Raw genomic sequence first — 27,349 nt, forward strand, 5'->3', positions numbered from 1 at the left:
CCACCACTACAAAAAAAAATCCAATTCCTTTTGTATTTGATATATATAAATATTTTATGATGATTTCGGGAGCTGAACTGACCAAAAAAAAGAGGGTGGGAAAATTGAGATTGCGGGGTAAATGTTGGGAAGGGGCATATGTATAAAAAGAGGTTTCGGTTCTGTCGAGATCGCCCCCCTTCTCTACTTGTTCTTTTTTCCACTTTAACTTTCTTTTCCAACATGTTCCGTCAAGCCATTAAGCCTACCGCTCGTGTGGTAATGTATCGCCTTGCCGTATCCCCTCCTCACCCCTTGTGTGCAGACATACACACGCTTTCTCTTTATGGCTATATTAACGTCATTTTTCATGATATCGTTTCCGCTGGTGACATGTACATAGTTCCTTGCCCGAGGTTATGCAACCGCAACCAAGTCGCCCAACGTAAGTTTACCATATATACTGGGCCGGGTTTGCTTTCTTTTTTTTTCCTCCGGAAAAACGATTTCGACAGTTTAAAAAAACCTTGTTTGTAATGAATGGTTCTCCATAGGACGTTGTCATTGCCAGTGCTGTTCGTACACCCGTCGGTACTTTCCAAGGTGGACTCAAGTCCCTGTCTGCCCCGAAGCTTGGTGCCGTTGCTGCCCGTGCTGCCATTGAGCGCGCTGGTAAGGAAAACTTCAAGCCCCCAATTTCTAATGGGTCCCCCCTCCATTAAACGAATGCGAGACAACCATTTTTGCACGAGACACCTTTTTTAACTTTTATTAAAAAAAAAAAAACAGGTCTCAAGCCCGAACAGATTGAAGAAGCCTACATTGGCAATGTGATTCAAGCCAACCTGGGTCAAGCACCTGCACGTCAAGTTGTTCTTGAAGCAGGTGAGTGATACAAAAGGTTTGCGGAAAGATCCGTGTGTGATCCTGACTCAGCAAATTATATCTCCCCTTTCAAGGTTGCCCTGAATCCACGGAAGCTACTACGATCAACAAGGTCTGCTCTTCGGGCATGAAGTCTATCATCATGGCTGCCCAATCGATCAAGTTGGGTGATCGTCAGATCATGTTGGCGGGTGGTATGGAAAGCATGTCCAACGCTCCGTAAGTTTTTTTTTTTTTTTGTCAATTAATTTGTATTACATAATCTTCAAAAAAAAAAAAAAAGGGTTGTTGTTTGAGCCATCCTCGCTTTATTTTGTGGAGAAAATGAAACGGGAATTTTTTTTTTCATTCACACAACTTTGATATTCTCTTTAGCTATTATGCGCCTCGTAACGCTGCCTATGGTCATCAGCAACAGAACGATTCGATCGTCAAGGATGGTTTGTGGGACGTGTACAATCAGATTCACATGGGCAATTGCGCTGAAAACACCGCCAAGGTCCAAGGTATCTCGCGTGAAGAGCAGGATGCTCATGCCCTTGAATCGTACAAGCGTGCTGCCAAGGCCTGGGAGGTAAAAAATTGGATCAAGATGGGTTAGAGAGATCTTCAAGAAGATTCGGGGGTATACGTATACCCCCATCTTGGATGGCCGCGCGGTATTTTTCTAAAGTTTTGATACTAAGAGAGTGTGGCTCTTATTTTAGAACGGTGTCTTTGATGCAGAGATCGCCCCTGTCACGATCAAGAGCAGAAAGGGACAAGTTGTTGTCAAGGAGGATGAGGAGTACAAGAACGTAAAGTATGAAAAGATTCCTCAGTTGCGACCTGTCTTTCAAAAGGATGGTACTGTCACTGCTGCCAATGCTAGCACCTTGAACGATGGTGCTTCGGCTGTGGTCTTGATGACCCGTCAAAAGGCTGAAGAGCTTGGCGTCAAGCCCTTGGCCCGTATTGTCGGTATGTGATTATCAAACGATGGAGGGAGTTTGGATGGAGAAAGAGGAGGAGGGAGACCCAAGTAAGCGAGTTGGAATATGTGGTCTGTCTCACACACACACACACTCAATGCATGATAATAGCATATGCCGACGCTGCCATGGCACCGATCGATTTTACCATTGCCCCTAGCCAGGCTGTGCCACTTGCATTGGAAAAGGCTGGTTTAACAGTCAAGGACATTAGTCTGTTTGAGTTGAACGAGGCCTTCAGCGTCGTTGCCCGTGCCAATGAAAAGTTGATGGGCCTTGACCCTAGCAAGGTCAACATTGCCGGTGGTGCTGTTGCGTTGGGCCATCCTATCGGATCTTCGGGCGCTCGCATTGTCGTTACTTTGACCCATTTGCTCAAGTCGGGTGAATTCGGTGCTGCTGGTGTCTGCAACGGTGGTGGTGCTGCTAGTGCATTGATCATCCAAAAGGAGTAAAAAAGAGAAACACTCTCTATCTATCTATATAACACTTGTATTATATTCCAACGGCATGAAGCCAACAGCAACAACAAAAAAACATGTTTTTTATATGTATAAAGATAATAAAGATGATATAGAAAGAGAACACATGGAGAGAGGTAAGTTTTGCTGTTTTTTTTACTGTATGGAACAATTGCTTGCTTTAGCTGCACTACCCGTAGTAGCACTTGCACCACTGCTACGACGTCGCTGCTGGTGGAGCTTTTTGTATTGATAGTGTTTAGTGTGATCGTCAGCCAGGGCTTCTTCCCAGACCAGCCGGGATTTTAAGCCTTTCTTCATGTGGAAAGAAACATAATCATGAGCCTATGATAAGAGTTTTTCAAATTTTACTGTCAGCATTTTTGCAAAGTATAAATTACTGTATGGGTGACCGGCCCTCTACTGCTGCTGCTGCTGGTGGTGGTGCCGTTAATTGATAGCCAAGCAATAAGAAGTGTACGCATGACCCAACCTAATCAAGACCCCCTGAGACCGACGGATAGATGACTGGAGAGCAACCATGCAACTTGCAACAGCTCCGTCAAATATACCGGCTTTTAAAGGAAAATTATAAATTACCTTTAGCCATGCTTCACCGATGTGAGGCTCGTATTCGCTATCTAAGCGCCTTTGCAAAGCCTCGACGAGTGCCGGCCCGACGTGGTCAAACATGGATTCTTGAAAACCTTTATAATCTGCGTGGCGAGCACCCAGCTCCTGCAATCGCTCTGCCATCCACGCCTCTTCTTCTTTATTCAGTTCGTTCTCGTCTCCCTCGTCCACTCCTTGTTTCACATGGTGTTGATGACTGTCTGATAATAACGACGACGACGATGACGATGATGATGATGAAGAAGATGACGACGATGATGCTGGTGGTGGTGGTGGTGATGATATGGAGGAGTTCATGTCTTTGATGCTGGCAAAGTCTTTGTATCTCTCCGGCATGACGCTTGGCGCTCGTGCAATATATGACAAGATACCCGTCAAAACACGCGCTTGTTGTAATGTGTTTGTAAATATTGATTGGAGCTGCGGTTCGAGTACAAACAATGTTTTGTAGAACGCTTTGCCGAATGCATACGATGCTGATACGTTTGGATTATCCTTTTCCAGTCGTTTTTCTGTCACTCGTTCCCAGGTCCGCCGGATCAACCGAGTCTGGGCCTTTGTGGGTGGAGGTGGAGAAGGTGGTGCCATATCAAATGTGCTTGTGCTAAATAAGAAAGAAGGAAAGAGGTAATTATTATTACTTACAGTGATATTCTATCTCTTGAGTGTGGGGAGGGGTGAGGGGAGAGGGGAGAGGAAAGGCAGTGACAAAATACTCTCAGAAGCGATTCTCTTTTTATAGGCATGGCCGACGATGACAATGCGATGTGCGCGCCTTGAACCCCCTTTTTTTTGTACCCTCAAGGTGTTGTTGGTTGTAAAAAGTGGGTTCCCTTTTGAAACTTTGCACACACGCTAGCGCATATACTATCATGGTGTACTACTACTACTACTACTACTACTACTACTCAAGCTGCACTGTCGGTATGTCCTGACACTTTTTTATCGCAATGACTCCCTGGAACGCACAACACTACAACGCACGAAACATTAGCTTGTTACACGTGTAATGACAGACCGTCGTGCTGATTGATAACCATCCTTCCTTTTTTTTTTTTTAAACTGTTAGCCTTGAAAAAGTATCGGCTTCGTATAATGACAATCCTAGTTTAGGAGCTCCCGGAAACAGATTTCCGAAGCCCTTTGGTGGGTGTAACATAAGAGCAACAATACAACACGCATACTCACTTGTGCATCCAAAAGCAAGCTCTACTCCAAGATGAAAAGAATCACATGGGTAGGAGAGAGAGAGAGCACATCATTATTTTGAATGATGCGATCTGCCTTGCTTGGGGAGTCTTGTTTACCCCGTGCTTTTCACTTCTTTGATATTATACGACGCCGATCACCATGTCCTTTTTTTTTTCTCCATCGATACAATAGAAAACGTCATAGAGAGGAGTACTGTAGAAGAAGGCCATTGATCTCCGGACGTATAGGATTTTCTCTTTGTTATGTACATCTACACCTTGGTCCTTCCTCCCCTTTATACTACTCTATGTATTAGTACATACTGGTATGTATGGATGATACTACTACAATTTATTTTTTATATTTTTATGTGCTGCGCTGACTTTTACAAATGGAAAGATTCGTTTTCAAGTCGATGGTCAAGGGGACAGCAGCATATAGCTCATCAACCACAGGTTGGAAGTTGTATATATGATGATAATGCTATGTACTACCGATAACGCATCATGTGTAGAGTAATGGGGTGGTCTTCCTCTAAGTGACGCATATGTCATGAATTTGTACGGTACATTGTTTTTAATGGGTATGACAGATAAGTAAAGGGATATATAGTAAAGGCTTTATATATAAAAAAGATAATAAGTATGATATAGAAGAGTGTATAGATATCAGGAATAGATATGAGTGAGTCACTCCACTAATAATTGTGAGAGAGAGAGGGATAGAGATATACAAATAGTGACAAGTAGAGGTATATGTGTGTCAAAGTTTTAAATTACAAATTCTGTTGCTGTTGTTTAGCTAGTTACTAGTATAAGTTATTGTTTGTGCGCATAGGTGAATGTAGGCAAACGATTAGATAATAGAAATGGTTGGGATGTAGGTGGGTTAGCAGGGTCAGATATCCTCTCTTATTAGCTGTCTTCCAAAAGAATCATGCCATCCACCAGCTCGTTGTTGTTCTTTTTCCGCTCTTCTTGCTGCTGTTGATCAAACTCTCGCCAGCTCGCACTGTCGAGTACGACCTGCTCTTGTTGTGATGTAGAGTACATGTGTTCTTGCCACGTCGATGATCCTTCATACATATCGCCTGCCACTGCTGCCACTTTGGCCAACAACACACGAATGAACCGGGTATACCATACCGATGCCAATGGAAACGCTTCGACAAGTCCTGCAAACATATAGAAAACCACCCCTCAAAACAGTGTCAATAGAAAATGATGACGGGGATAGCGTTTCCCCTCCCCCCCCCTCCCACTCGGTCTAGCAACTAGAGCCTCTCCCTCTTTTGAATTTCCATTCCGCACTTGTTTTTTGTCTGATGAGCAAGTAGTTACTGTACCTTCCAAGGTCCAGCTGTCTTGCTGTTTACAAATCTTGATCAACCCTTCCTGTTCTTTAAAGTACAGCGTGGTAATGGCCGGAATACGCAATGTGTAACGTGTCGTTGGTAACACGGCGGGACAAATGTTTTGTACATAGTGAATGACGGCCGTGCGACTTTACAAGATTCGGGAGACACAACAAGTTGTTAGCGGTTTTTTCTTTTATAAAGGGATCCCCGCCCCTGGTTTGCTACTCATGAAACAGTGCATCTACTATTATATCTCCCGTCTTTTATTTTTCTCTTCTCTGATCCCACTAAACCGCCTAACCATCCACCCCGATCCGCAAAAAAAAAAAAAGTGTATATTTTACCCATCAAAGACAATGTTGTTGATTGTGGGTTCTATCTGATTGATATTTGACCATACACCGTATATGCTAAGAGAAGAAGAATTTCCATCTAGAGATCAGTGATCCGGTACTGCATCATGCACGTACACGCATTGAAAGTGAGAGAGATAGATGGATAGTATTCTGTCACACACACACACACACACAAAAGACATACTTTGTGATTTCTTGCACTCCTCGAGCGGCCATGAACGGGGTGACCATGATGGCGTCCTTGACGAAATAAAATTCGAGAATACGTTTTCTTTTGACAGTATCGTAGCAAAAAAGATCCTGCACAATATCTGTTGTTGTTTTTTTGGTTTAGAGTTCCGTCAGTTTAAAAAGTCTCCTGCAATTTTCTCTTGAAATGACAAAGGGTGGGGGACAGGGGAAAGGATTAACAAGAAGTTTAAAGTTTTTTTACTTTTAATGAGAACATCAGAAGATGCTGAAGCGTCATCTTGCGTGTCATTGTCAGAACTTGTGTCTGACATTTTAAAAAGATTGGCAAGCGGTGAAAGAGAAAACACCATTTAAAAAGAGAGAGAGAGAGAGAGAGAGAGAAAAGAAAGGAAATATAAATATGAGAATGCAGTGTGTACACAAACACAAACACAAAAGGAACAAAAAGGTGTTCTCGGCCTCACCGATGGAATAGAGTGGCGGAGGAGGGAAGGTAAGTAAGTAGTAGTAGTTAGCGGGGCGGGCATGCCATATTTTAGTAAAGGCGTGATAGCTGGAACTGATTGAAACCCCAAGACATCATTGCGTTACCTACCATCGTATCACTTTTCATAAATGTGCAACCATCAAAATGAGAAAAAAAAAGATATATAATTTATCAACGAGAGATGTGAATGTGTAAATGTGTAAATGTGTGTGTGTGTGTGTGTGTGTGTGTGGGAGAGTGAGAGTTACAAAAGAGTAGCTTTTTACATTAAGAACCGACAAGTAGGGTACTTTACTACAAACAAACAAGCAAAGCAATAAATTATAATAGTGAGTGACGACTTTTTGTGGAGGAGGAACAACAACAGCTATGACTTGATGCAACTGCCAGGGGTGGGTGCAGCAGCAGCAGCAGCAGCACGGTTGTGCGCCATGTGTGCCTTTACAAGATGGCCAGCAGCCAATGCCGCACACAGCGACAATTCTCCGGCCATGACAGAGGCACAAATGATACGTGCCAACCGTCGAGCATTGTCACCCGGCAACGTCGGATGCGGTCCTCGTACTCCGAGCATGTCCAACACAGCTTGCTGGGGTGGCAACGTGGTACCGCCGCCGACCGTACCGACCTCAATACTGGGCATCGTGCAAGAAATGTGCAAGTCCTGACCCTGGTTGACTGCGGTCATCAAGGTCATACAGTTTGAACTCTCGACGTTCTGTGCAGGATCTTGACCCGCAGCCAGATAGATGGCCGTCAAGATGTTGGCTGCATGCGCATTGAACCCTCCCACAGAGCCGGCCATGGCGGATCCAATCAAGTTCTTGTTGATGTTGAGTTCGACCAGGGCTGCTACGCTGGTCTTGAGCACTTTTTCGACGACAGCGCCTGGGATCACGGCTTCCGAGACGACGCTCTTGCCACGGCCTTCGATCCAGTTGATCGCTGCAGGCTTCTTGTCCGTGCAGTAGTTGCCGGACAGTGAAATGATCTGCATGTCTGGGAAATGCTCGCCCAGGAGACCCAGGGCCTTTTCACAGCCCTTGGAGATCATGTTCATGCCCATCGCGTCCCCTGTGGTCGTCGAGAAACGGACAAACACAAGTCGGCCGGCAAGCGCTACCTTGAGTTTGCGCAGACGGGCGAACCGCGAGGTCGAGTTGAACGCTTCGGTGATGATTGCGTTGCCTTCTTGTTCGATCCAGCGCTTGCATTCGCCTGCACGGATGATGTTCGGGAAGCTCAGACATGGACCCCGGGTCATTGCATCTGCCGTCACAATGGTTGTTGCTCCACCGCCCGCGTTGATGGCCTTGCAGCCGCGTGCAGTCGACGCAACCAAGCAACCTTCAGTGGTAGCCATGGGAATGTGCGTGTTAATACCGTCAATGTTCATTGGACCTATTCCGTAAAAAAAAAATCCTTGTGTTACTACCCAAAATGGACGACATAGCGCACGAGAGAGAGAAAGAGATCTTTTTTTTTTTTTTACCTGCAATGCCAAGTGGGATAGGCATGTAGCCAATAACGTTTTCACAACAGGCGCCCAGCACCTTGTCATAATGGTAGTTTTCTAGTGGCAGTAGACTGTGTTCTAAGGTTTGGGTATACGATGCCCGCGAAATCAAGGCACGGCGAACAGACACAGCCCGCTCGAGGTCGCCTAGGACTTTTTCAAGTGCATAGGGAGCCATTTTGCCGGCTTGTACCAAAGAGATGACTTCCTCATCGTTGAGGGCTTCAGGCGTCTTGACCAGGGTCAGACATTCCTCTACAGGTCGAACGGTATCGGATAATGCAGGGGTTGGGAGCTTTTTGGTGACGCTAGGCGGACAAGTAGCTGTAGTGGTGGTGACGGGTTGAGACGAAGACGAGGAGACCGATGTGTACTTTGGGTCGGCAGTTTGCTTGTTGGACTGCTTAGCAACGTTGAAAAGATAAGTGTTGAGGAACAACGAGACGACAAGGCCGATAGTGAGCCATTGGCTGATGACTGGGTGCTGGATAAAAACGGCGTAAATCTCAGACAACGCCTCCAGAGGTCGCGTGATCGACTCGGGCATCAAGCTTTTGTTGGGCGACCGCACATGGAACAGCAACGGAGGAAAGACCTCGACGATCAACGGCAGATGGCTACCGGATTCCTTGTGCTGTTGCAAAATGGCATTGAGCACATGCGCTACGCTAGGCTGGGTAACGTCCACCTGGGGTCCCGATTGGAATGCGGTGCAAAATTCAAAAATATGCACGGCTACGAATGCCACAATCTAGAATAAGCGGCAGTAATCGGGTCATGTGTGTTGGGTTAGAAAAAAGAAAAACCTGTCATTTCTATCATTTGTTTGTTTTTGTTTGTGTGTGTCAGAACTTACCATAAGCAGCTTAAGGCGACCGACAAACGGGGCATCCGACTTTTGGATGTCACGAGGAGACGCGTTTTGGTCATCGCTCAATGCTTTAACGACAGTACGACGGATGAAGCTCATGTTGGATGGCTTGGTCTGCTTCTTGTTGTTGTTGTTGCTGGACGAAGAAGCCGAGCCGCTGATCTCCCGAATACGGGTGAGCTAATAAGCATTTAATTAGATAAATTCAATCACCGCATGCATCTTTAAAAACTACTGATACTATGAAGATTACCAACCTCGAGCTTGAGTGCAAGAACGGACGTGTACCATGTAAACAAAAACACAGCATCGTAGGCAAGGAGAATGGCGGACAGGAAGCAGAACTCACGAAGGCCAGCAATCGCGGATTTCGCACCCAGTGTGAGCACCATGATTTCAATCACACAATCACGCGCAATGGGCAATGCGACGGAGTCTACTGCACGGATGATGGTTTCACGGACGTCTTGGCGCGTCAACGGCGCTTCTTTACTGTACTCGAGCACTCGCTTGGTGAGTTTGTAGGGCCGCTCAAAGCCAATCGTGACAACCAAGAAAGGAATAGCTTCACTGCGCAAAAGGGTGATATGGTTTAGCGTGTATGTATTGCATTTGTTTGTTTGTTTGTTTGTTTGTTGCCATGTTACACTGAAGAAGAAACTTACGCCAGGACGACTGGAGACGGTTGTACACCCAAAGCATGAACTGTCAGAAGCGCAAGAATGAACGAAAACAAGCCATTGACCGAAACCGCAGTTGCTATTTACCCTACATGTGTGAGTGACACTTTCCATCATCATCATCAAGGGTATGCTAGTAGTAGAAGAACCATACCAAGCGTGTACCGTGAGCCCATACGTCGCATATTGACGAACAGTGAGACAAATGTGATAATCATCATGACGTATCCTGCAAGAATCACCATGATATCTACGTTATCCGCCATCTAGTGGTTCATAGTAAAGCTAAATTAGTGTCTCTCTCTCTCTCTCTCTCTCTCTCTCAATCTGAGTAGAATAGCGCAAAAGATGGCTGTGGATAGCTATTTACTCACATCGATAAGCTCTTTTAAGCGAAACACAACGTTGCGGCTGATGATCAATAACCAAGCAAACAAATTCTCGCCCTCGTTACGATCCGCGTGTGATACGATATCGGCAGCTGGCGGCAGGTTCTCGACCTTGTGGGTCCACTGCCGTGCGAGTTCCCGACGAATCGATCCGGTCGCATTCACCGCGTACGACAAGGTGACCGACGCCGCGTCAATGAGAGCAGCATGGTTAGCAGCGGTGGAGGCGATATCCTCATCCGCACTCAGAACGGTTTCGTTGTTTTCCCACAATGCCAGCGGCGACTGGACAAAGCAGGCACCATTACCAAGCTTGTAACACAGACCGTTGCGATACGAAAACTTGGCAGTAATAGCCGTAGACTCTTCAGGCACATGGACATTGTTCTCGACTGTCTGCTGGAACCGGAGGATGGTGGCCAAGGTATTCAAGTTTAGCACGCCGCGCTCCGCATCGGACACTGTAATTTGTTTCAGATGGATCTTGAGCGCGTTCTTTGCTGCTGCTGCTGCTGCTGCTGCTGCTGTGGGTAAGGAGGGTGATTCTTGCTGTTGGTGTTCGTCGTTGACGAGTGTGAATGTGTAGTCGGAGGCGCTGTGGATGGTGGGTGCTGGAGCATAGACTGTTGTTGGGTATAGACGCGTACTGGTCCCGGAAAAGATATCAGAGGTGCGGGCGACGTTGTACAGGGTAAAGTAGCCAAAGGATGCCAATAAAAGCACCGCAACGACCATTTCGATGGGGTTGCGAATGGAGACCATGGCTGCATGGTGAATGCCCTTTCCAATCAAGGCAGACATTGACTTGAATGCCGTGCTGTTGATTGCTTGTTGACGTGGCATGGAGACTGTTTTCGAGATTAGGGCGACCGGGGGGGGTGGGTGCCGTTCGTTTTTCGATTCTTTTTCTTTTGTGAGATGTGTTTAAAAACTTTAGGAAAAAGTGGTTAGGGTTGTTGCTGCTGCTATTGTTGTTGTTCTTGCTGTTCTGTCTGGGTGCTGCTGTGTTGAACAACGGTCTGTCTCGGGCAGTTGGGGGAGAAAGGAAATAAGCCCTTGTAAAAAGAAAAAACTATATTTTGGGGGGGGGGAAGAAGTGATTGTTTGATAGATAAGAAGAAGGAAAAAAAAAAAAAGACAATAGGTTTAGTTATATGCACTTTATATACAAGCTATCCAGAGCGATCACACAAGAATAAATTCGTTGTCCTGCGTACATGCAAGTAACTCGTTAGCGTGCAACTGTCTTTTTGGGTAAAGGAGCGAAGGCAACAGAAGAGAGAAGAGAGAGAGAGAGGGTGTTTCAGGGAGAAGCTGGAAGCGCACAAAGAAATTATACGTCCTTCGTACCCCCGAACAACTCCGAGTGAAAATCTAAAAAAAGCTAACATGCCCCACCCCCGCCCTCCGATAAGGCATGTCGTGAAAACCGAAAACAACTTCTTCTATGAATGGTTGTCTATTGCATTTGCAAAGAGAGCACTTGTTCTTGCAGTGTGGTGCCTTGCAGCAGCAAACAGTGTCTTAAGCTATCTGATGCATTGTTGTAGTACAATGAGAGACCACCCCAATGCATCCATCCTGTGTGCTACGGGCTGATTCTTATTACAGGGCTTGTAAAAAGAACCTTGTTTTATTGTGCAGCTCTTCTTTGTTCCTGTTATATTATTCTGTTGAGGGGGAGGGGTGGGGGGAGAGGAAGTAATAAACGCGTCAAGTGAATATGACATTTGCACCTTGAGTCAAGTTGATCTTGATGTTCTCTCGCGATAGATACTCGGTGGGGAATGTCACCAGGTGGCCGCGAATCTTGTTTAGCTCCGTTTGGATGTACTCCTCGGACATTCCTTGCGGGTTGGCGACATGGCCTGCTGATACCTGTGCAGGATCGGGAACGAACCGCCGGTGTGCATCGAATGTGGTTACTATATAATACAAAAAAAGTCATCATCGGTTCATGAAGGAAGGAGAGAGAGAGAGAGAGTGAGAGACGGGGGGTTGGATTATGTGGCATGTATGCATATGCATGGTATTTGGAGGGAAGGGAGGTAGAGCAAAAGAAGAAAAACAAGACGATCCCCACAAAGTTTATAAAGTGATCATCCCATCCAATTCCTTACCGGTATCGTCAGGCACGCATTTAAATAGAGTACGGTATATCTCGGTATTATCTTTGGCGGTTTTGGTCCATACTCCATAATAAAACTCGTCGTGTAATGGATCCATCACTATAGCGTCCTGGCGTTCTTTATCCTCGCCCGAATTCAGAAGCCCCAGATGCTCCTTAAAGAGCTGCATCCTTAACGTCAACGCAAATCTTGACGCTTTATACTACTTGCATATAGAAAAAAGATTTCGTTTAGGGAGGGATCCTTTTCTATCTCTATCAAGTGCCAGTAGTGGAAGCTTCTCCTCCCCCCCCCCTAAGGATTGCATCACTTACCGGTAATCCGTTCATACGGGAATCTACGAGGTCCGTGTCTTCTATCACCGTGGCAATTTCGGAATCCCGACTGCCTAGTTGAGATCTTTACCAATGGTTTGTACATATATCAAAATGAAAGTTGAGCGTGTTTGTAATACAGTAGTACATTAAAGTAGTATAATGCTACTGTAGCAGTAGTATGCAGTACCTATCATTTATATTGGCTAGAAATCACCACAGTTTCGAGAAATAAAAAAAGGGTTTAGTTTAGATGATTGCGTAGAATAACAAGTGTTACTATGGTCTCATTTTACCTGAACCGCAAATGACCGTCTTATCGTCGACGATCATCAACTTTGAATGGATGTACACCTGTTCTGTGACATAATCCATGCGAGCATCATTAAACTCCTGTATCCGAGGCCGACGAAGCGAGGAAGATGATGCTAATTCCTCGGTCGCTATGCCACTGTTGCTAGTGTTTTTCGTTGCCATGGCTGCGAGCGGTCGACCCTTTTTCCGCTTATTACTCATTTTACGTCTTATGATGCCACCAACACCACCACCACCACCGCCGTTATTGCTTGCACCACTACTACTGCGACCCACAACACTGTTGTTTTCCAATCTGCCAACGTTCGTCGTACTAGAGTCTACAATGGGGGTGCTCTCTTCCTTGATTCCGCTCGATAGGGGCGTTGCTGTCGTTGTCTTGATCCGACCCCAATTCCGCAAACTGCAAAACCCAATGTATTCTTCTGCAGGAATGTTGGCTTGTCGTAACTTTTCAAGGACCGAGTTGCCACCACGTGAGATGGACTGGTATTGATAATGTGCGACGTTTCTTTTTGGCATGTAGTAAATATTTGCGTTTGTATGCGTTTAGAAAAGGTGATGCCGATCACGGTAGTATGTTGTAGTCGTTGGCTTTACAGGGTTTGAAGTCTCTCTCTCTCTCTCTGGTTTTTTTTTTTTTTTACTTTTTTTACCTTAGTGCCATGGATCGTTTGTCAGCAACTGTGAAATCGCCTTCGAATCCGGGGGCAGCAGGGATAACAATAATCACTCGAAATTTCTCTTTTTCTGTATGTGCGCGTGTGATCCGTTTTACAATCGCCTATATAATACAATCATTCCGAAATGAGCCACTGTTAGTTTTTTCATTAGTGCGCTAAATACAAAAGGAGAGAAAGTGTTGTTCTTAGAACTAGACGGGTTTGACGAAGGGGAAGGGGGGTGTGTGTGTGGGGTGGGTTGTTTATGCCGCGAAGCGGATTGGATGGGATGGACCAACTTGGTCCTTTCTGTTGGCTCACGCCAGAATATCTTGGCTTTATAAAAACTAACCTCACCAATATTGTTTTCTATAAGCTTGTCCTTTGACACCGTGGTAGTTACTAGCGAAATCATTTGAGTGAGTTACATAGCAAAGTGTTTTGAAATAATTACAAGCTACTTGTAGTGATTAATGGTGGGGATAACAGCAGCATGCATGCAGTGTAAAATAAACTTTTTGTTTTCAATGTTGATAATGCCGACTTACTGAAGAATTGGTTTTCTATGTAAATGAAATGTTTTGCTTTTTGTATGCATTCCATGTACGCTTTGTATATGGAGTACTGGATTGTTGTTGTTGTTATTGTTGTCGAATGCAAGATTGAAAATATTTTGAACGTCGAGGATGACCAGATTATAAAAATTGATAAAACCAAAGTGAACATTTGAGCCTTTCTTCTATGATAGTAGAGTAAAGGAAATAGTTTGGGGGCTTACTTCACGACTAATTCCAGAGCTCCAATTTGCAATGCTTCGAACCACTTGGACTTTACATGTGCCCCGAAACTTGCTTTCGTCACTTGATGCGATATGTTCTCCTTTGGGTAGTAGGTACGGTATGTCATCCCGGTCCTTATGCGATTCCGTCTTTATAAAGTTCCATCTTTCGATGAAATGTCGCGCAACGTCTCGTGCAGGTCGTCCAACCTATATTGAGTTATTGTTTGAATCAAGATTTTCCACCATGTACGTAGTGTGTTTTATGTGTTTTATGTGTGTGTAAAAGTAAGTAAATAAGTGCGTACATGAGGCATGTATATGTATGTGTGGTATGTGATAAGCATCATTAAAGAAAGATGATTCATTGATTACCATGCCAGTATGGATATCATGCCAAGGCATTCGCGCGATCCTTCGTTTATCCACCGTTTCGAGCGCATATTTGCGAACTACAAACCAAAAATCCCAAAGTTAATAGCAAAACACACAAGAAAGAAACAGAAATTGACACTGCCTTCTTTCCTTATATATATGCGTACCATTTACAAAGTCTTGGATCCTCGGGTTGGAATAATCTTGGCCTGGAAATATCTCAGGAAACATTTCACCATCAGCGGCATAGTCAGTCAAGTCATGGTCAGATGTGTCATAGCGTCTAAAGAAAAAACAACTTTGAACTTGTTTTCTTTGTCTCTTTGCTGCATATATTCAAGGGGACGGTCAAGAATGAGATATTTACCCAAAGCATAAGTCCAATCCCCCAACAAATGCAAGACGATGATCAATCACTAGGATTTTCTAACACAACAACAACAGAAACAACCTTTAAAAAGCTGAGATGCTATAATCCTCAGTTGACAATCTTAGAATAGCTTACTTCATGATGTGCCCAGAATGGTGCTTCAGTGATATTTGAATGGCGCTGCACTAATAAGCATAATCCAAGCTGATTACATAAAGTTTCTTACATGGCTTATTCAACAGCAACCGTATTTTACTTACCAATAATATTCGGATGTGCATCTTGAAGCCAATGTTTGGTATGGCCAGAGTTTAACGGTAGTGCCACCTTCATGCTTTTGTAAATGACAATATATATTTTAACATCATCTAATGAAGCTTTTCGCTTGAGCAAACGGTCGATACGGTAATCCTCATTGCCTTTAGGCGGTCTCCGTAAATACTACTTGCAAACACATGCAATTATCAGTATATACAGGCATGTTACACTTTTGAAAAAAAAACATGGATAAATTTGTTCTTACCAGTTGAGGACTCTATATTGCATACGTAATCATGAAGCTCCATATTAATAAAACGTCATGAAAAGTATCCCTTTTGTACTATAATAATAATAGACTTACCAGCCACCAATCTTCAATAAAAATATCTGACTTTGCTGATAATATAGCCTCGGCCACTGCCTCAAAATATTCTGTACAGATTGAAAAGGGGCAAAGTGTGCAATGTATGAGAGGGAGCAGAAAAAACAACACCAACAGCCTTACAATAAGTGACCCGAAACTTACCGTGTCCATCCACGAACCATTTTACTTTGGCATTTTCGCGAATAGGAGCAAACGAATTGAACCGTTGCTGGGATACCCACGGACTCTTCAGCTTCACCGTGTTCAGGTTGTCTAGCCATTCATCCACGCCTTTCTGTACTCTTATCTGTATACTTTTCGAGCCTTTGGCCAATGTGATGACCGAATGGGACGAAAACTGTTTTCGTTCAGACGTGTGGTACTTGAATTCCTTGTCGAGCAGCATAACATCTGTCGGCGTTGTGGATGATGTATCCTTGCAAAAAGCAATGTAACTACAGAGATCAAGATAACGCATAGAGTGGAGCGGTGAGTTTCTTTCCTTTCTCTCTCTCTCTCTCTCTCTCTTTCGGCATATTTAAAGAATTTCAAAAGAAAACACTTTACGAATCGCGCAGGATAAACCACTTCTTCACCCATCCATAGCGTCGTATGGGACGTAAAACAGGCGCCGACCGGGTCACGACCTTTTGCTCCAAGTATCCTTCCTTGCCTTTCCATCCCATATCCTTGACAATGCTTATCCCACTCACTTCCAAGAACTCGCACAGATCAGTCAATCCAGTCAAATCTTCCACTTTTTGCGATTTCTCAACCAGTTCTTGCAGATATTGTGCCAATTCCAATCGTCGCTTTTCATTACGCGTATCCAAAGATGTCAGTTCCGAGTGGATCATGATGGAGTTTTGCTCGTGGGCAGATCGAAGGGACGCGATGGCGTGTGCAAAGTTTTGGACTTTGCTAGGGAACGAAGGAGGCGATTCAATGGTGGATCTGAACTTGAGTGTCACCCACAAATCGTAGAAATCGACCACATTGCGCTTGACCGTCCATTTGATCTCGCCATATTGAAGGTCGATAAGATAGAACGTGTTGCTTTCGTCTACATCTCGGATGGACACCTGGATAGAGTTAGCGTCTCACAAATCCATCATTGTGTTCATGAGCTACACAGTGATGTGGCACCGTCTGTGGCGCTTTCTGTGATACGTTGTTTCTAATCCAACAACTTACTGTCAAAGGTCCAAACAAGTCTCGCGGCTACATAGTGCATAATGCAAAAGGAGGGGGAGGGGGGGGGGAGAACCCCCGTTTTTAGTTTCAAAAGTTCGTTTGAACGAGATAAATATGCTTTCATGCTTTACCGTTGATATAGGACGTCCATTGACTGGCACTAGTGCCGTTGACACCTTTGTGGCACCTACTGACAGTCAATTGAGAGACTATGTATACACTACTCTCTCCTCTATGTATATACACACCTTGCTGATCCCATGGAGCAACAGCTGTTTCAAACGGATGCTCAAAATAATTGCTTTTACTCTCTGCCAGATGAGCGGCGCGTGCTCCTTCCTTGGCGACTTCATCCATAGATGGTAAATTATCACCCTCACCGAGCATCCCAGGCGGTCGCTTGTGTGTCCACATCGGTAGTGTTTCAAGATTAAAAAATCCGTCAAACGAGGCAGGGGAGATTTGAACCTCCTCCTGCGCCGCCTCACGCATAACAACGTCTTCTTCGTCCTCGTCAATGTCATAATAGCCGCCCTTACTGTTGTACTTGTCCTCAGCTCTTTGTATGCCAACTGACATGCGTCTGACAATGGAATGCCAACGCGATCCTTCCACCTGTGCAACGTGTTGTTGTTGTTGTTGCTGCTGCTGCTGCTGCTGGTGTTGCTCCTGAATCTGCTGATTGCGAAAAAGGAGTTGCTGTTCTTGTTGTTTGCGCAGTATGTTGTGATACTGGTGGTAATCGTGGTGTTTCCGTGGTTGACTGCTGTGATGGTGATGAAGGTGGTGAAACTGGCGATGTTGGTGATTGCTATGGTGGTGGTGGTGCTGCTGCTGGTGAGGGGCGCCACCGTTGACGAATCGATTTGTTACTGAGCTTTTTCCGTTACTGCTTGCACCGCCACCGCCGCCTTGTATGAAATACTCCACGCCTGCCGCAATGGGGTTTGACATTATTGCAAAACGACGAAAATACCTTCAAAGACGAAAATACGTTAAAAAAAAAGACAGCTTTAATAAAAAAAAAAGAGAACAGCAGAAATAGAAACGATTGTTTTTCTTACTTGAAACTTTGTGCTTGACTCACATGTCCATATATAGCGTATATTCGTTGTTATTGTTTTGGTTGTTGCTGTTGTGCGGTGACGGAAATGTAGATCGCGTGCCACAAGATTGTAAGCATCGTGGGCATTACTCACTCACTGAGCAACAATCACACACCACCGCGTCACTCCCTACTATTTTTGTGGATCTGGCCACAAGACACATGATGGTCATCACCATCTGACGATATACTGTATGTATCTCGGTTGCCAAGACCAAATGCAGTGTGTATTCTTCTATACCGTTTTCAGGCCACGATGGATACATGAAGTTCTCGGCCGTGAAACCCATAGTTAGCGCATTTTTGAGTATATAGCCTATCAAATGAAGCTTCCCGGTTTTAGCGATCCCATACTCCTGTTTGTCTTTGACAAAGCTGGATCAAGAATGAACTTTCACAAATTGCTTCTTGCTTCGGGTTACCCCGTTTAAATATTGCATGTTTATCATACATGATGAATCGGTAATTATATTAGTTTATACTATACGGAAAACATAGGCGAATCAGAACAGCACCGATACACCATTACATTCGTTGATAAAATTGAACAAGTAGAACCACAGCCTTGCGGCTCCAAAAAAAAGCAACAACATAATTGTCCTTTCTAATCCTTTGTTAATTTTTCTTTACACACTATTCTTTTTCATCGGTAAGAAACGTAGACATAGTAGAATGTATATGTATTCCGCGTTTGTTTAGAGCATCAAGATGGAAGAACTTCGAAGCGCTCCGAATATACTGAGCCTGATCTTTTATTAACTGATTCTGCAAATGCCTATACTACGCAATGCGATCAATATTGCACATCATCCAACACCGTTTTCTATCACAATGGTGGGGAGCAAACGATATCAACAAACATAGAACCAACAGATTTTGCTTATAGGTTCACATATTTAATGATTTTATGTACCCCATCTCGCCAGTATTTGTCATCCTGCTCCTCCTCCTCTTTTCTCACGCCAACCCATGTTAAACTTGTTAATGAAAATATTCCAAAGATATATCTAGATGCCATAAATGTGGGGTCCCTCGGATATCATCATATAAATGAAAGATAGAGAAGATAGATTAGCGCTCTTTGATTCACAACGTATCAAGAGAAATTGCGCTGTGTAGCAGCAACAAAGGAGTTTCGCAGTCAACAAGCAGAGGCTAGGAGTTCTTACCCAGATAGAGATCCTTAAGAGAAGAATGAGAGAAAGTTGGTGTCATAAAGAAAACGCAGCCTACAGGTAGAGGCTAGCAGGGCGTTACGTACTAGCATGCCTTGTAGCCCACTGGACAATACCCAGACAGAGGTCCTTTAGAAAAGAATGAGAGAAAGATGGTGTCATAAAGAAAACGCAGCCTACAAGTAGGCTAGCAGGGCGTTACGTACTAGCATGCCTTGTAGCCCACTGGACAATACCCAGACAGAGGTCCTTTAGAAAAGAATGAGAGAAAGATGGTGTCATAAAGAAAACGCAGCCTACAAGTAGGCTAGCAGGGCGTTACGTACTAGCATGCCTTGTAGCCCACTGGACAATACCCAGACAGAGGTCCTTTAGAAAAGAATGAGAGAAAGATGGTGTCATAAAGAAAACGCAGCCTACAAGTAGAGGCTAGCAGGGCGTTACGTACTAGCATGCCTTGTAGCTCACTGGACAATACCCAGACAGAGAAAGATGGTGTCATAAAGAAAACGCAGCCTACAAGTAGGCTAGCAGGGCGTTACGTACTAGCATGCCTTGTAGCCACTGGACAATACCCAAACAGAGGTCCTTTAGAAAAGAATGAGAGAAAGATGGTGTCATAAAGAAAACGCAGCCTACAAGTAGAGGCTAGCAGGGCGTTACGTACTAGCATGCCTTGTAGCCCACTGGACAATACCCAGACAGAGAAAGATGGTGTCATAAAGAAAACGCAGCCTACAAGTAGGCTAGCAGGGCGTTACGTACTAGCATGCCTTGTAGCCCACTGGACAATACCCAGACAGAGGTCCTTTAGAAAAGAATGAGAGAAAGATGGTGTCATAAAGAAAACGCAGCCTACAAGTAGGCTAGCAGGGCGTTACGTACTAGCATGCCTTGTAGCCCACTGGACAATACCCAGACAGAGGTCCTTTAGAAAAGAATGAGAGAAAGATGGTGTCATAAAGAAAACGCAGCCTACAAGTAGGCTAGCAGGGCGTTACGTACTAGCATGCCTTGTAGCCCACTGGACAATATCCAGACAGAGGTCCTTTAGAAAAGAATGAGAGAAAGATGGTGTCATAAAGAAAACGCAGCCTACAAGTAGAGGCTAGCAGGGCGTTACGTACTAGCATGCCTTGTAGCTCACTGGACAATACCCAGACAGAGGTCCTTTAGAAAAGAATGAGAGAAAGATGGTGTCACAAAGAAAACGCAGTCTACAAGTAGAGGCTAGCAGGGCGTTACGTACTAGCATGCCTTGTAGCCCACTGGACAATACCCAGACAGAGAAAGATGGTGTCATAAAGAAAACGCAGCCTACAAGTAGGCTAGCAGGGCGTTACGTACTAGCATGCCTTGTAGCCCACTTGGACATTGCCCAGGCAGAGGTCCTTTAGAGAAGAATGAGAGAAAGATGGTGTCATACATAAATGCGTTTATGTCAGTAAAAAAGTTTTTTTTTTCGCATCCTGTCTTTATAAATATAACTTGTTACCGTTCTGACGCCGAGTTTCTTTACGATACGTCCAAATGAATGTGCCAAAAATGTCTTGTTTATCTTTAACCTTGGTGAATTTTCAACGACAAACGCAATTACAAGGGAAGACTAACAGGGAGTGACGTACTAGCGAGCTTTGTAGTCCACTTGGACATTACCGACAATGCTAACGTAGCAGAGGTCTTTTTGGAGACCTAATAAAAAGATGAATGAAATGAAAAAATGAATCGAGAATTTTATATAGCTCACCTGTTTGAAGATCTAAGTTCATACCGTATAATGGTTGGCGGAGGGGTTACATACACTGTATCAGCATCGAGTGGTATTTTTAAATTAAGCCACAACTAAAAACTTTTATCACAATAAGCACGAACCACGCGGTCATAGCGTTTCTTGCCCCGTGCTAGTTTACCACCTTCTTTTGCCTGCACGCATTTGCCATGACAGCTACACACGATCCACATTATGAAGAAGGTACACTAAAAACATAGCTGCGAAATAATGCGAGACCATTTAAGTGACTTGGAAGGTTTCTCAGTTTTAAGAAAGTACCTGGAAGACAGCACAAATACGCCCAACTTGAAAGATTTCGCTGAAAGAAATGAAGAGTGGTTACTAAATAATACCAACGCGGCCGACTTCAGAAGGGTGTGGATAAAAGCGTTTAAAGAAGCGGCAAAAAGACTAAAAATGAAGGTAACTTGACAGACTTGGAAGCCTTCGCTCGAAAAGATCTATTAACTTCATGATAGATATCAAAAGAAGAGCCTGACTGGCTCGATCTCACGGTCAAAAAGCTCAAGGTACGGCTCTACAAATTCAGTGCGCTTCTTGGAGATATTTGCTTACTTTGCACTTTTGTAATCTGTGAACCAGAAACTATCCGAAGTATCCCAAGGCAGTCCCACTTCGACGTCTCCCCGCCAAACTTCTGTAAGTCTTTTTCATTAGCATCAAAGCATGTCATAGGTTACCACACGGCCCTTATCATTAACTATCATTATGTAGACCTTAACTCAAAGTAGCAAGGCTACCTCAGCCCCACTCATGCCGGACCAGGTCCGAGCTTTCAAGGAGAAGTTTGACGCGATGGAAAACGGCAGCAAGTGGAAGATTGGAGACTCGTATGTCGAAGACAAGATGTTCCAGTTTGGTCTAACTTGCACTCACGAGCAGTAAGTTGTCGAATTCCTTTGCAACACTCGCGGCTCCATGACGGTTTCCCCTCTACTTACGAGTTCTTTTATCGCTTTGTGTAGTGCCTGCCATTCGTTTGTGCTTGATGCTGAAGACGAGGTATGGGAAAAGGTCTTTACGAAGGATGAGCTCAAGGTGATCAAGGAGCATCGACTGCAACAACTCCCCCGATTGAAAGAAGAGGTGCAAGATTTCTTCCGGCTTTTCAAGGGAAAGGTAAAGTCTGATCAAAATAGATGTAAACAGTCTTATTACTTGACATTTGATACTAAAAAGCGGTCCTGTAATGTAATTAATGAATGTATATTTTAAAGACGGATCTCAAGGAGTTGAGACGGGTGGCGCGCGCGGCCGGTCCGTACGACGAGATGAGCAGTTTGATGTCGACTGGGCACAGCGCATGATGATCGACCTTCTGGTTAGCTACCACTACAAAGTCTTGGATCGCATCGCTGCAATAAATTCCGAAAAGGATTTGATCATCAGAGTGTGGAAGGCGATTGATTACGCATTTGATGATACAGACATGACAGCAACAAGGTACCATTTTTTCAGTTCTTGCCCAAGAAAAGTTCACATCTATAAATATATACGTTCGCATATTTACATGTCTGATTGTGTATCTTACATTGCTTCTGTAAAAAAGGAACGATTTCGCCTGCACTGCCACCGCCGAACGCCTCAATGCCAATCGGTCGATATCTGGGAAAGGAATGGACGCGTGGGTCGCAGCTTGGAAACCCAATCTTCTGTTGATCAAGCAAGAAATCGAATATGGCTGTGCGGAGCATTGTGGCTTTAACAATGCCATTAAAAAAGAACTCTTTGGAAAATGGCTGAAACTACCTAAAATCATGAAAGACATGTTCTCGCGCTGCTGCCGAAAATTGGACGACGATGAAGATGGGATAAGACGCTTGAAGATAGTTGGATTTGCGCATAATCGTGAGTGGAAAATCTGATTTCTTCCCACCATCATTTTTCGTTCATAGCATGTTGACGTTCTCCAACATTATCTCACACCATATAGATTTACGGTTTCAGCTGCTCACCATGGACAGTCCAGCAGGATATGTTTGCCGGGTGTCAAAGTATAAAGAATATGAAGTCCCTTTGTCCGCCACGAAAATTGAAAGCCAACTAATACCAATTCTCCAATTAATTCTGAAGGCTAAGGTATGGTTTTTCTTAAAAAGATCCCTTTATGTGTATTAATAACATTTTTCTCGTACGTATAGGCGCTGGTCAAGGCAAACATTGTTCTTTTGGAGAATAACCCCGGTACTGATACCAATGGTGATGCTGATGAGCAAGGCTACTTCGTCCACCAGCACTCAAGTCGGCCAAAACTCCTATTACCAGCAGCAATGAACCCATCGTCAGAGAACAAGAAGAAGCGCAAGCTGGAATCGATTGTAAAAAATTAATAATACCATTTGTATATATCCTACCACACACATTTTCCAACATTGTAAACCATAGTCATATCTTTTTCAACAAACTTACAAAATACATGAATTTTCTGTACTCAACTCATGATTTCCCCAAATATATATGTATCGTTCTCATATATCGCAATGAAATACATGTACAAGAGGCTCTCGGAAACAGCTAGCTAGATAAACTTTTTTGCTTATCGTGCATGTATCATTTATAAAGGTGATTCGCGCGTATGACAACAGCATATACCATCATGAACGGGGTTTGCATCAACATGTTTACTGTAACTGAAACAGGCGGACAATCAAGCTGCCTGATGATGTAAAGAAAGGCTAGCTTCAATGCCGCTATATAAACCGGCAAAGACAAAGCACGCCACGGTACCTTGCCAGATCAACTAGACCTTACGTTAACAGAAGCGGTCTTATTATATAATTATTGAATCACGGACAGCGATGCGAGCAGCAGGGCTCAGATGCATAATACCAGAGATATGAGTTATACCCTCATTTTCCCTTGAGTATGAGCCGTACTCGTTACCAATATCAATTCAATTATCATGTTTTAAAGGAAAAAGAGGGGTATCACTAATCAGATGGCACGTTTATTTCCAAATTTGAGCACTGCCGGATATGAGCGTTGAAATTCAATCCTTGTCGCTTGAGAGGAGAAGAGCTGCTTTCAGTTACTGCTCATGGGGAAACCTAGAATTTAAAGAGCCATAATTGTAAATGCGGTGAATACTATGCATATCAGGGATGTCATATCATCGAATGTAACGCTAGATATCGATTACCTTCATCTAATGACAGTAATAGCACAAGAACATTGATCGCCGATAGTATCGCTCCAAACACAATCCTTCATTTCGCGGCAATTATCCACGTCGAAGGCTGATGAAAAGCGGTTAGATTTTGCACAAAATAATCCATGGGCATACTTATAAATCCACAACGGATATAATCTTCTATATATTTGAGTTAGCGAGATAACATCATCATTACAATTTATCATCAATAAAAACAATACATGAGCAGAGCTCTTAGACTCCTACCTCCAATGTCCAGCATATCATGAACCACTAAGCCAATAAACGAAAATCCTCTATCAAAAAATGGCGCAAACACCGCGAGGGATTCGGACGCACGTCGGCTCCCGAGTATGCAGTAGTGCCCACTCGGGCCTCACAAACCGTAACACGTCAAGGAGGATCCCTTAGAAAGATCGCAATTAAAATGCTAAGGATAATCAATATAAACGCTAAATTGTACGTCTAGGAGAATCAATCCAAAGCATAACCACGGCAAAGTATGCAACTTTGCAGGAAACGAGATAAAAAAAACCAAACATTAAAACACATCTTCGTCTTGTCTGCATATTAAGAGTATTTTGAAAGCATTGAATTACTTTGTATGATAGCAATACCTTTAATGTATAACGGCGATTATTAAGACGTGATTGTAGAGATGTTTCAAAGAAATAGCTTACTTCATGATGTGCCCAGAATGGTGCTTCAGTGATATTTGAATGGCGCTGCACTAATAAGCATAATCCAAGCTGATTACATCAAGTTTCTTACATGGCTTATTCAACAGCAACCGTATTTTACTTACCAATAATATTCGGATGTGCATCTTGAAGCCAATGTTTGGTATGGCCAGAGTTTAACGGTAGTGCCACCTTCATGCTTTTGTAAATGACAATATATATTTTAACATCATCTAATGAAGCTTTTCGCTTGAGCAAACGGTCGATACGGTAATCCTCATTGCCTTTAGGCGGTCTCCGTAAATACTACTTGCAAACACATGCAATTATCAGTATATACAGGCATGTTACACTTTTGAAAAAAAACATGGATAAATTTGTTCTTACCAGTTGAGGACTCTATATTGCATACGTAACCATGAAGCTCCATATTAATAAAACGTCATGAAAAGTATCCCTTTTGTACTATAATAATAATAGATTTACCAGCCACCAATCTTCAATAAAAATATCTGACTTTGCTGATAATATAGCCTCGGCCACTGCCTCAAAATATTCTGTACAAATTGAAAGGGGCAAAGTGTGCAATGTATGAGAGGGAGCAGAAAAAACAACACCAACAGCCTTACAATAAGTGACCCGAAACTTACCGTGTCCATCCACGAACCATTTTACTTTGGCATTTTCGCGAATAGGAGCAAACGAATTAAACCGTTGCTGGGATACCCACGGACTCTTCAGCTTCACCGTGTTCAGGTTGTCTAGCCATTCATCCACGCCTTTCTGTACTCTTATCTGTATACTTTTCGAGCCTTTGGCCAATGTGATGACCGAATGCGACGAAAACTGTTTTCGTTCAGACGTGTGGTACTTGAATTCCTTGTCGAGCAGCATAACATCTGTTGGCGTTGTGGATGATGTATCCTTGCAAAAAGCAATGTAACTACAGAGATCAAGATAACGCATAGAGTGGAGCGGTGAGTTTCTTTCCTTTCTCTCTCTCTCTCTCTCTCTCTTTCGGCATATTTAAAGAATTTCAAAAGAAAACACTTTACGAATCGCGCAGGATAAACCACTTCTTCACCCATCCATAGCGTCGTATGGGACGTAAAACAGGCGCCGACCGGGTCACGACCTTTTGCTCCAAGTATCCTTCCTTGCCTTTCCATCCCATATCCTTGACAATGCTTATCCCACTCACTTCCAAGAACTCGCACAGATCAGTCAATCCAGTCAAGTCTTCCACTTTTTGCGATTTCTCAACCAGTTCTTGCAGATATTGTGCCAATTCCAATCGTCGCTTTTCATTACGCGTATCCAAAGATGTCAGTTCCGAGTGGATCATGATGGAGTTTTGCTCGTGGGCAGATCGAAGGGACGCGATGGCGTGTGCAAAGTTTTGGACTTTGCTAGGGAACGAAGGAGGCGATTTAATGGTGGACCTGAGCTTGAGTGTCACCCACAAATCGTAGAAATCGACCACATTGCGCTTGACCGTCCATTTGATCTCCCCATATTGAAGGTCGATAAGATAGAACGTGTTGCTTTCGTCTACATCTCGGATGGACACCTAGATAGAGTTAGCGTCTCACAAATCCATCATTGTGTTCATGAGCTACACACTGATGTGGCACCGTCTGTGGCGCTTTCTGTGATACGTTGTTTCTAATCCAACAACTTACTGTCAAAGGTCCAAACAAGTCTCGCGGCTACATAGTGCATAATGCAAAAGGAGGGGGAGGGGGGGGGAGAACCCCCGTTTTTAGTTTCAAAAGTTCGTTTGAACGAGATAAATATGCTTTCATGCTTTACCGTTGATATAGGACGTCCATTGACTGGCACTAGTGCCGTTGACACCTTTGTGGCACCTACTGACAGTCAATTGAGAGACTATGTATACACTACTCTCTCCTCTATGTATATACACACCTTGCTGATCCCATGGAGCAACAGCTGTTTCAAACGGATGCTCAAAATAATTGCTTTTACTCTCTGCCAGATGAGCGGCGCGTGCTCCTTCCTTGGCGACTTCATCCATAGATGGTAAATTATCACCCTCACCGAGCATCCCAGGCGGTCGCTTGTGTGTCCACATCGGTAGTGTTTCAAGATTGAAAAATCCGTCAAACGAGGCAGGAGAGATTTGAACCTCCTCCTGCGCCGCCTCACGCATAACAACGTCTTCTTCTTCGTCGTCGTCAATGTCATAATAGCCGCCCTTACTGTTGTACTTGTCCTCAGCTCTTTGTATGCCAACTGACATGCGTCTGACAATGGAATGCCAACGCGATCCTTCCACCTGTGCAACGTGTTGTTGTTGTTGTTGCTGCTGCTGCTGCTGCTGGTGTTGTTCCTGAATCTGCTGATTGCGAAAAAGGAGTTGCTGTTCTTGTTGTTTGCGCAGTATGTTGTGATACTGGTGGTAATCGTGGTGTTTCCGTGGTTGACTGCTGTGATGGTGATGAAGGTGGTGAAACTGGCGATGTTGGTGATTGCTATGGTGGTGGTGGTGCTGCTGCTGGTGAGGGGCGCCACCGTTGACGAATCGATTTGTTACTGAGCTTTTTCCGTTACTGCTTGCACCGCCACCGCCGCCTTGTATGAAATACTCCACGCCTGCCGCAATGGGGTTTGACATTATTGCAAAACGACGAAAATACCTTCAAAGACGAAAATACGTTAAAAAAAAAGACAGCTTTAATAAAAAAAAAAGAGA

At 44.0% G+C, this 27,349-nt stretch overlaps 8 protein-coding genes across 8 annotated transcripts; 2 read left to right on the top strand and 6 right to left on the bottom strand.

The window, feature by feature from the left end:
* The first annotated feature begins 133 nt into the window (after positions 1-133).
* Positions 134-2,419, top strand: BDB00DRAFT_810136 (Thiolase, N-terminal domain-containing protein). Its single transcript, XM_053122532.1, has 8 exons — positions 134-258; positions 383-424; positions 534-651; positions 769-864; positions 939-1,083; positions 1,240-1,438; positions 1,572-1,824; positions 1,947-2,419. The coding sequence occupies exons 1-8, from the start codon at positions 139-141 to the stop codon at positions 2,288-2,290; spliced, it is 1,317 nt and encodes a 438-aa protein (XP_052982624.1). The 5' UTR covers positions 134-138; the 3' UTR covers positions 2,291-2,419.
* BDB00DRAFT_810138 (uncharacterized protein) lies at positions 2,420-3,625 on the bottom strand. The gene is made up of 2 exons (XM_053122533.1): positions 2,897-3,625; positions 2,420-2,641 (listed from the first exon to the last, which is right to left on the bottom strand). Exons 1-2 carry the CDS (start codon positions 3,515-3,517, stop codon positions 2,453-2,455), a joined length of 810 nt encoding a protein of 269 aa, XP_052982625.1. The 5' UTR covers positions 3,518-3,625; the 3' UTR covers positions 2,420-2,452.
* Positions 3,626-4,610: 985 nt separating this feature from the next.
* Positions 4,611-6,449, bottom strand: BDB00DRAFT_810141 (uncharacterized protein). The gene is made up of 5 exons (XM_053122534.1): positions 6,267-6,449; positions 6,018-6,144; positions 5,822-5,887; positions 5,466-5,623; positions 4,611-5,294 (listed from the first exon to the last, which is right to left on the bottom strand). The coding sequence occupies exons 1-5, from the start codon at positions 6,373-6,375 to the stop codon at positions 5,035-5,037; spliced, it is 720 nt and encodes a 239-aa protein (XP_052982626.1). The 5' UTR covers positions 6,376-6,449; the 3' UTR covers positions 4,611-5,034.
* A 204-nt stretch (positions 6,450-6,653) lies between these two features.
* Positions 6,654-11,011, bottom strand: BDB00DRAFT_144533 (hydroxymethylglutaryl-CoA reductase). The gene is made up of 7 exons (XM_053116239.1): positions 9,954-11,011; positions 9,734-9,845; positions 9,565-9,658; positions 9,157-9,469; positions 8,885-9,079; positions 8,005-8,779; positions 6,654-7,913 (listed from the first exon to the last, which is right to left on the bottom strand). The coding sequence occupies exons 1-7, from the start codon at positions 10,809-10,811 to the stop codon at positions 6,880-6,882; spliced, it is 3,381 nt and encodes a 1,126-aa protein (XP_052982627.1). The 5' UTR covers positions 10,812-11,011; the 3' UTR covers positions 6,654-6,879.
* Positions 11,012-12,056: 1,045 nt separating this feature from the next.
* On the bottom strand, positions 12,057-16,582 carry BDB00DRAFT_758785 (uncharacterized protein; the record flags this gene model as incomplete). Its single annotated transcript, XM_053119088.1, has 16 exons — positions 12,057-12,299; positions 12,412-12,434; positions 12,708-12,804; positions 13,003-13,237; positions 13,383-13,510; positions 13,741-13,790; positions 13,937-14,012; positions 14,218-14,376; positions 14,542-14,618; positions 14,709-14,824; positions 14,909-14,967; positions 15,047-15,096; positions 15,172-15,352; positions 15,534-15,604; positions 15,699-15,991; positions 16,104-16,582. Coding segments are annotated over 16 exons (2,337 nt in total), but the record flags the coding sequence as incomplete, so codon positions are not given.
* Positions 16,583-16,621: 39 nt separating this feature from the next.
* BDB00DRAFT_144781 (uncharacterized protein) lies at positions 16,622-18,008 on the bottom strand. Its single transcript, XM_053116240.1, has 2 exons — positions 17,795-18,008; positions 16,622-17,706 (listed from the first exon to the last, which is right to left on the bottom strand). Exon 2 carries the CDS (start codon positions 17,682-17,684, stop codon positions 16,851-16,853), a length of 834 nt encoding a protein of 277 aa, XP_052982629.1. The 5' UTR covers positions 17,685-17,706; positions 17,795-18,008; the 3' UTR covers positions 16,622-16,850.
* A 2,874-nt stretch (positions 18,009-20,882) lies between these two features.
* BDB00DRAFT_810188 (uncharacterized protein) lies at positions 20,883-23,347 on the top strand. The gene is given in 10 exon segments (XM_053122535.1): positions 20,883-21,204; positions 21,261-21,311; positions 21,385-21,441; positions 21,517-21,683; positions 21,768-21,921; positions 22,020-22,059; positions 22,074-22,245; positions 22,352-22,650; positions 22,736-22,881; positions 22,944-23,347. 10 exon segments carry the CDS (start codon positions 21,010-21,012, stop codon positions 23,130-23,132), a joined length of 1,470 nt encoding a protein of 489 aa, XP_052982630.1. The 5' UTR covers positions 20,883-21,009; the 3' UTR covers positions 23,133-23,347.
* Positions 23,348-24,085: 738 nt separating this feature from the next.
* Positions 24,086-26,896, bottom strand: BDB00DRAFT_785778 (uncharacterized protein; the record flags this gene model as incomplete). Its single annotated transcript, XM_053120558.1, has 11 exons — positions 24,086-24,112; positions 24,200-24,226; positions 24,634-24,683; positions 24,759-24,939; positions 25,021-25,032; positions 25,120-25,190; positions 25,284-25,576; positions 25,689-26,203; positions 26,316-26,342; positions 26,446-26,501; positions 26,563-26,896. 11 exons carry the CDS (start codon positions 26,894-26,896, stop codon positions 24,086-24,088), a joined length of 1,593 nt encoding a protein of 530 aa, XP_052982631.1.
* Between the last annotated feature and the right edge of the window lie 453 nt (positions 26,897-27,349).

The sequence above is a fragment of the Zychaea mexicana genome (assembly GCF_025766255.1).
Source record: "Zychaea mexicana strain RSA 1403 chromosome Unknown BDB00scaffold_15, whole genome shotgun sequence".
NCBI classification, from domain to species: domain Eukaryota; kingdom Fungi; phylum Mucoromycota; class Mucoromycetes; order Mucorales; family Lichtheimiaceae; genus Zychaea; species Zychaea mexicana.

Coding starts and splice junctions, on each gene's coding strand:
- BDB00DRAFT_810136 (XM_053122532.1), top strand. CDS start 139: ATGTATAAAAAGAGGTTTCGGTTCTGTCGAGATCGCCCCCCTTCTCTA. Junction 425..533: donor CCGCAACCAAGTCGCCCAAC/GTAAGTTTACCA, acceptor GGTTCTCCATAG/GACGTTGTCATTGCCAGTGC. Junction 865..938: donor TCAAGTTGTTCTTGAAGCAG/GTGAGTGATACA, acceptor TCCCCTTTCAAG/GTTGCCCTGAATCCACGGAA.
- BDB00DRAFT_810138 (XM_053122533.1), bottom strand. CDS start 3,517: ATGGCACCACCTTCTCCACCTCCACCCACAAAGGCCCAGACTCGGTTG. Junction 2,642..2,896: donor TCGGTGAAGCATGGCTAAAG/GTAATTTATAAT, acceptor CTCTTATCATAG/GCTCATGATTATGTTTCTTT.
- BDB00DRAFT_810141 (XM_053122534.1), bottom strand. CDS start 6,375: ATGGTGTTTTCTCTTTCACCGCTTGCCAATCTTTTTAAAATGTCAGAC. Junction 6,145..6,266: donor TTCTGATGTTCTCATTAAAA/GTAAAAAAACTT, acceptor AAACAACAACAG/ATATTGTGCAGGATCTTTTT. Junction 5,624..5,821: donor AACAACATTGTCTTTGATGG/GTAAAATATACA, acceptor AATCTTGTAAAG/TCGCACGGCCGTCATTCACT.
- BDB00DRAFT_144533 (XM_053116239.1), bottom strand. CDS start 10,811: ATGCCACGTCAACAAGCAATCAACAGCACGGCATTCAAGTCAATGTCT. Junction 9,080..9,156: donor TTCTTGCACTCAAGCTCGAG/GTTGGTAATCTT, acceptor AATGCTTATTAG/CTCACCCGTATTCGGGAGAT. Junction 8,780..8,884: donor GTCGCCTTAAGCTGCTTATG/GTAAGTTCTGAC, acceptor CGCTTATTCTAG/ATTGTGGCATTCGTAGCCGT.
- BDB00DRAFT_144781 (XM_053116240.1), bottom strand. CDS start 17,684: ATGTCAAACCCCATTGCGGCAGGCGTGGAGTATTTCATACAAGGCGGC.
- BDB00DRAFT_810188 (XM_053122535.1), top strand. CDS start 21,010: ATGCGAGACCATTTAAGTGACTTGGAAGGTTTCTCAGTTTTAAGAAAG. Junction 21,684..21,767: donor CTAACTTGCACTCACGAGCA/GTAAGTTGTCGA, acceptor CGCTTTGTGTAG/TGCCTGCCATTCGTTTGTGC. Junction 22,246..22,351: donor ACAGACATGACAGCAACAAG/GTACCATTTTTT, acceptor TCTGTAAAAAAG/GAACGATTTCGCCTGCACTG.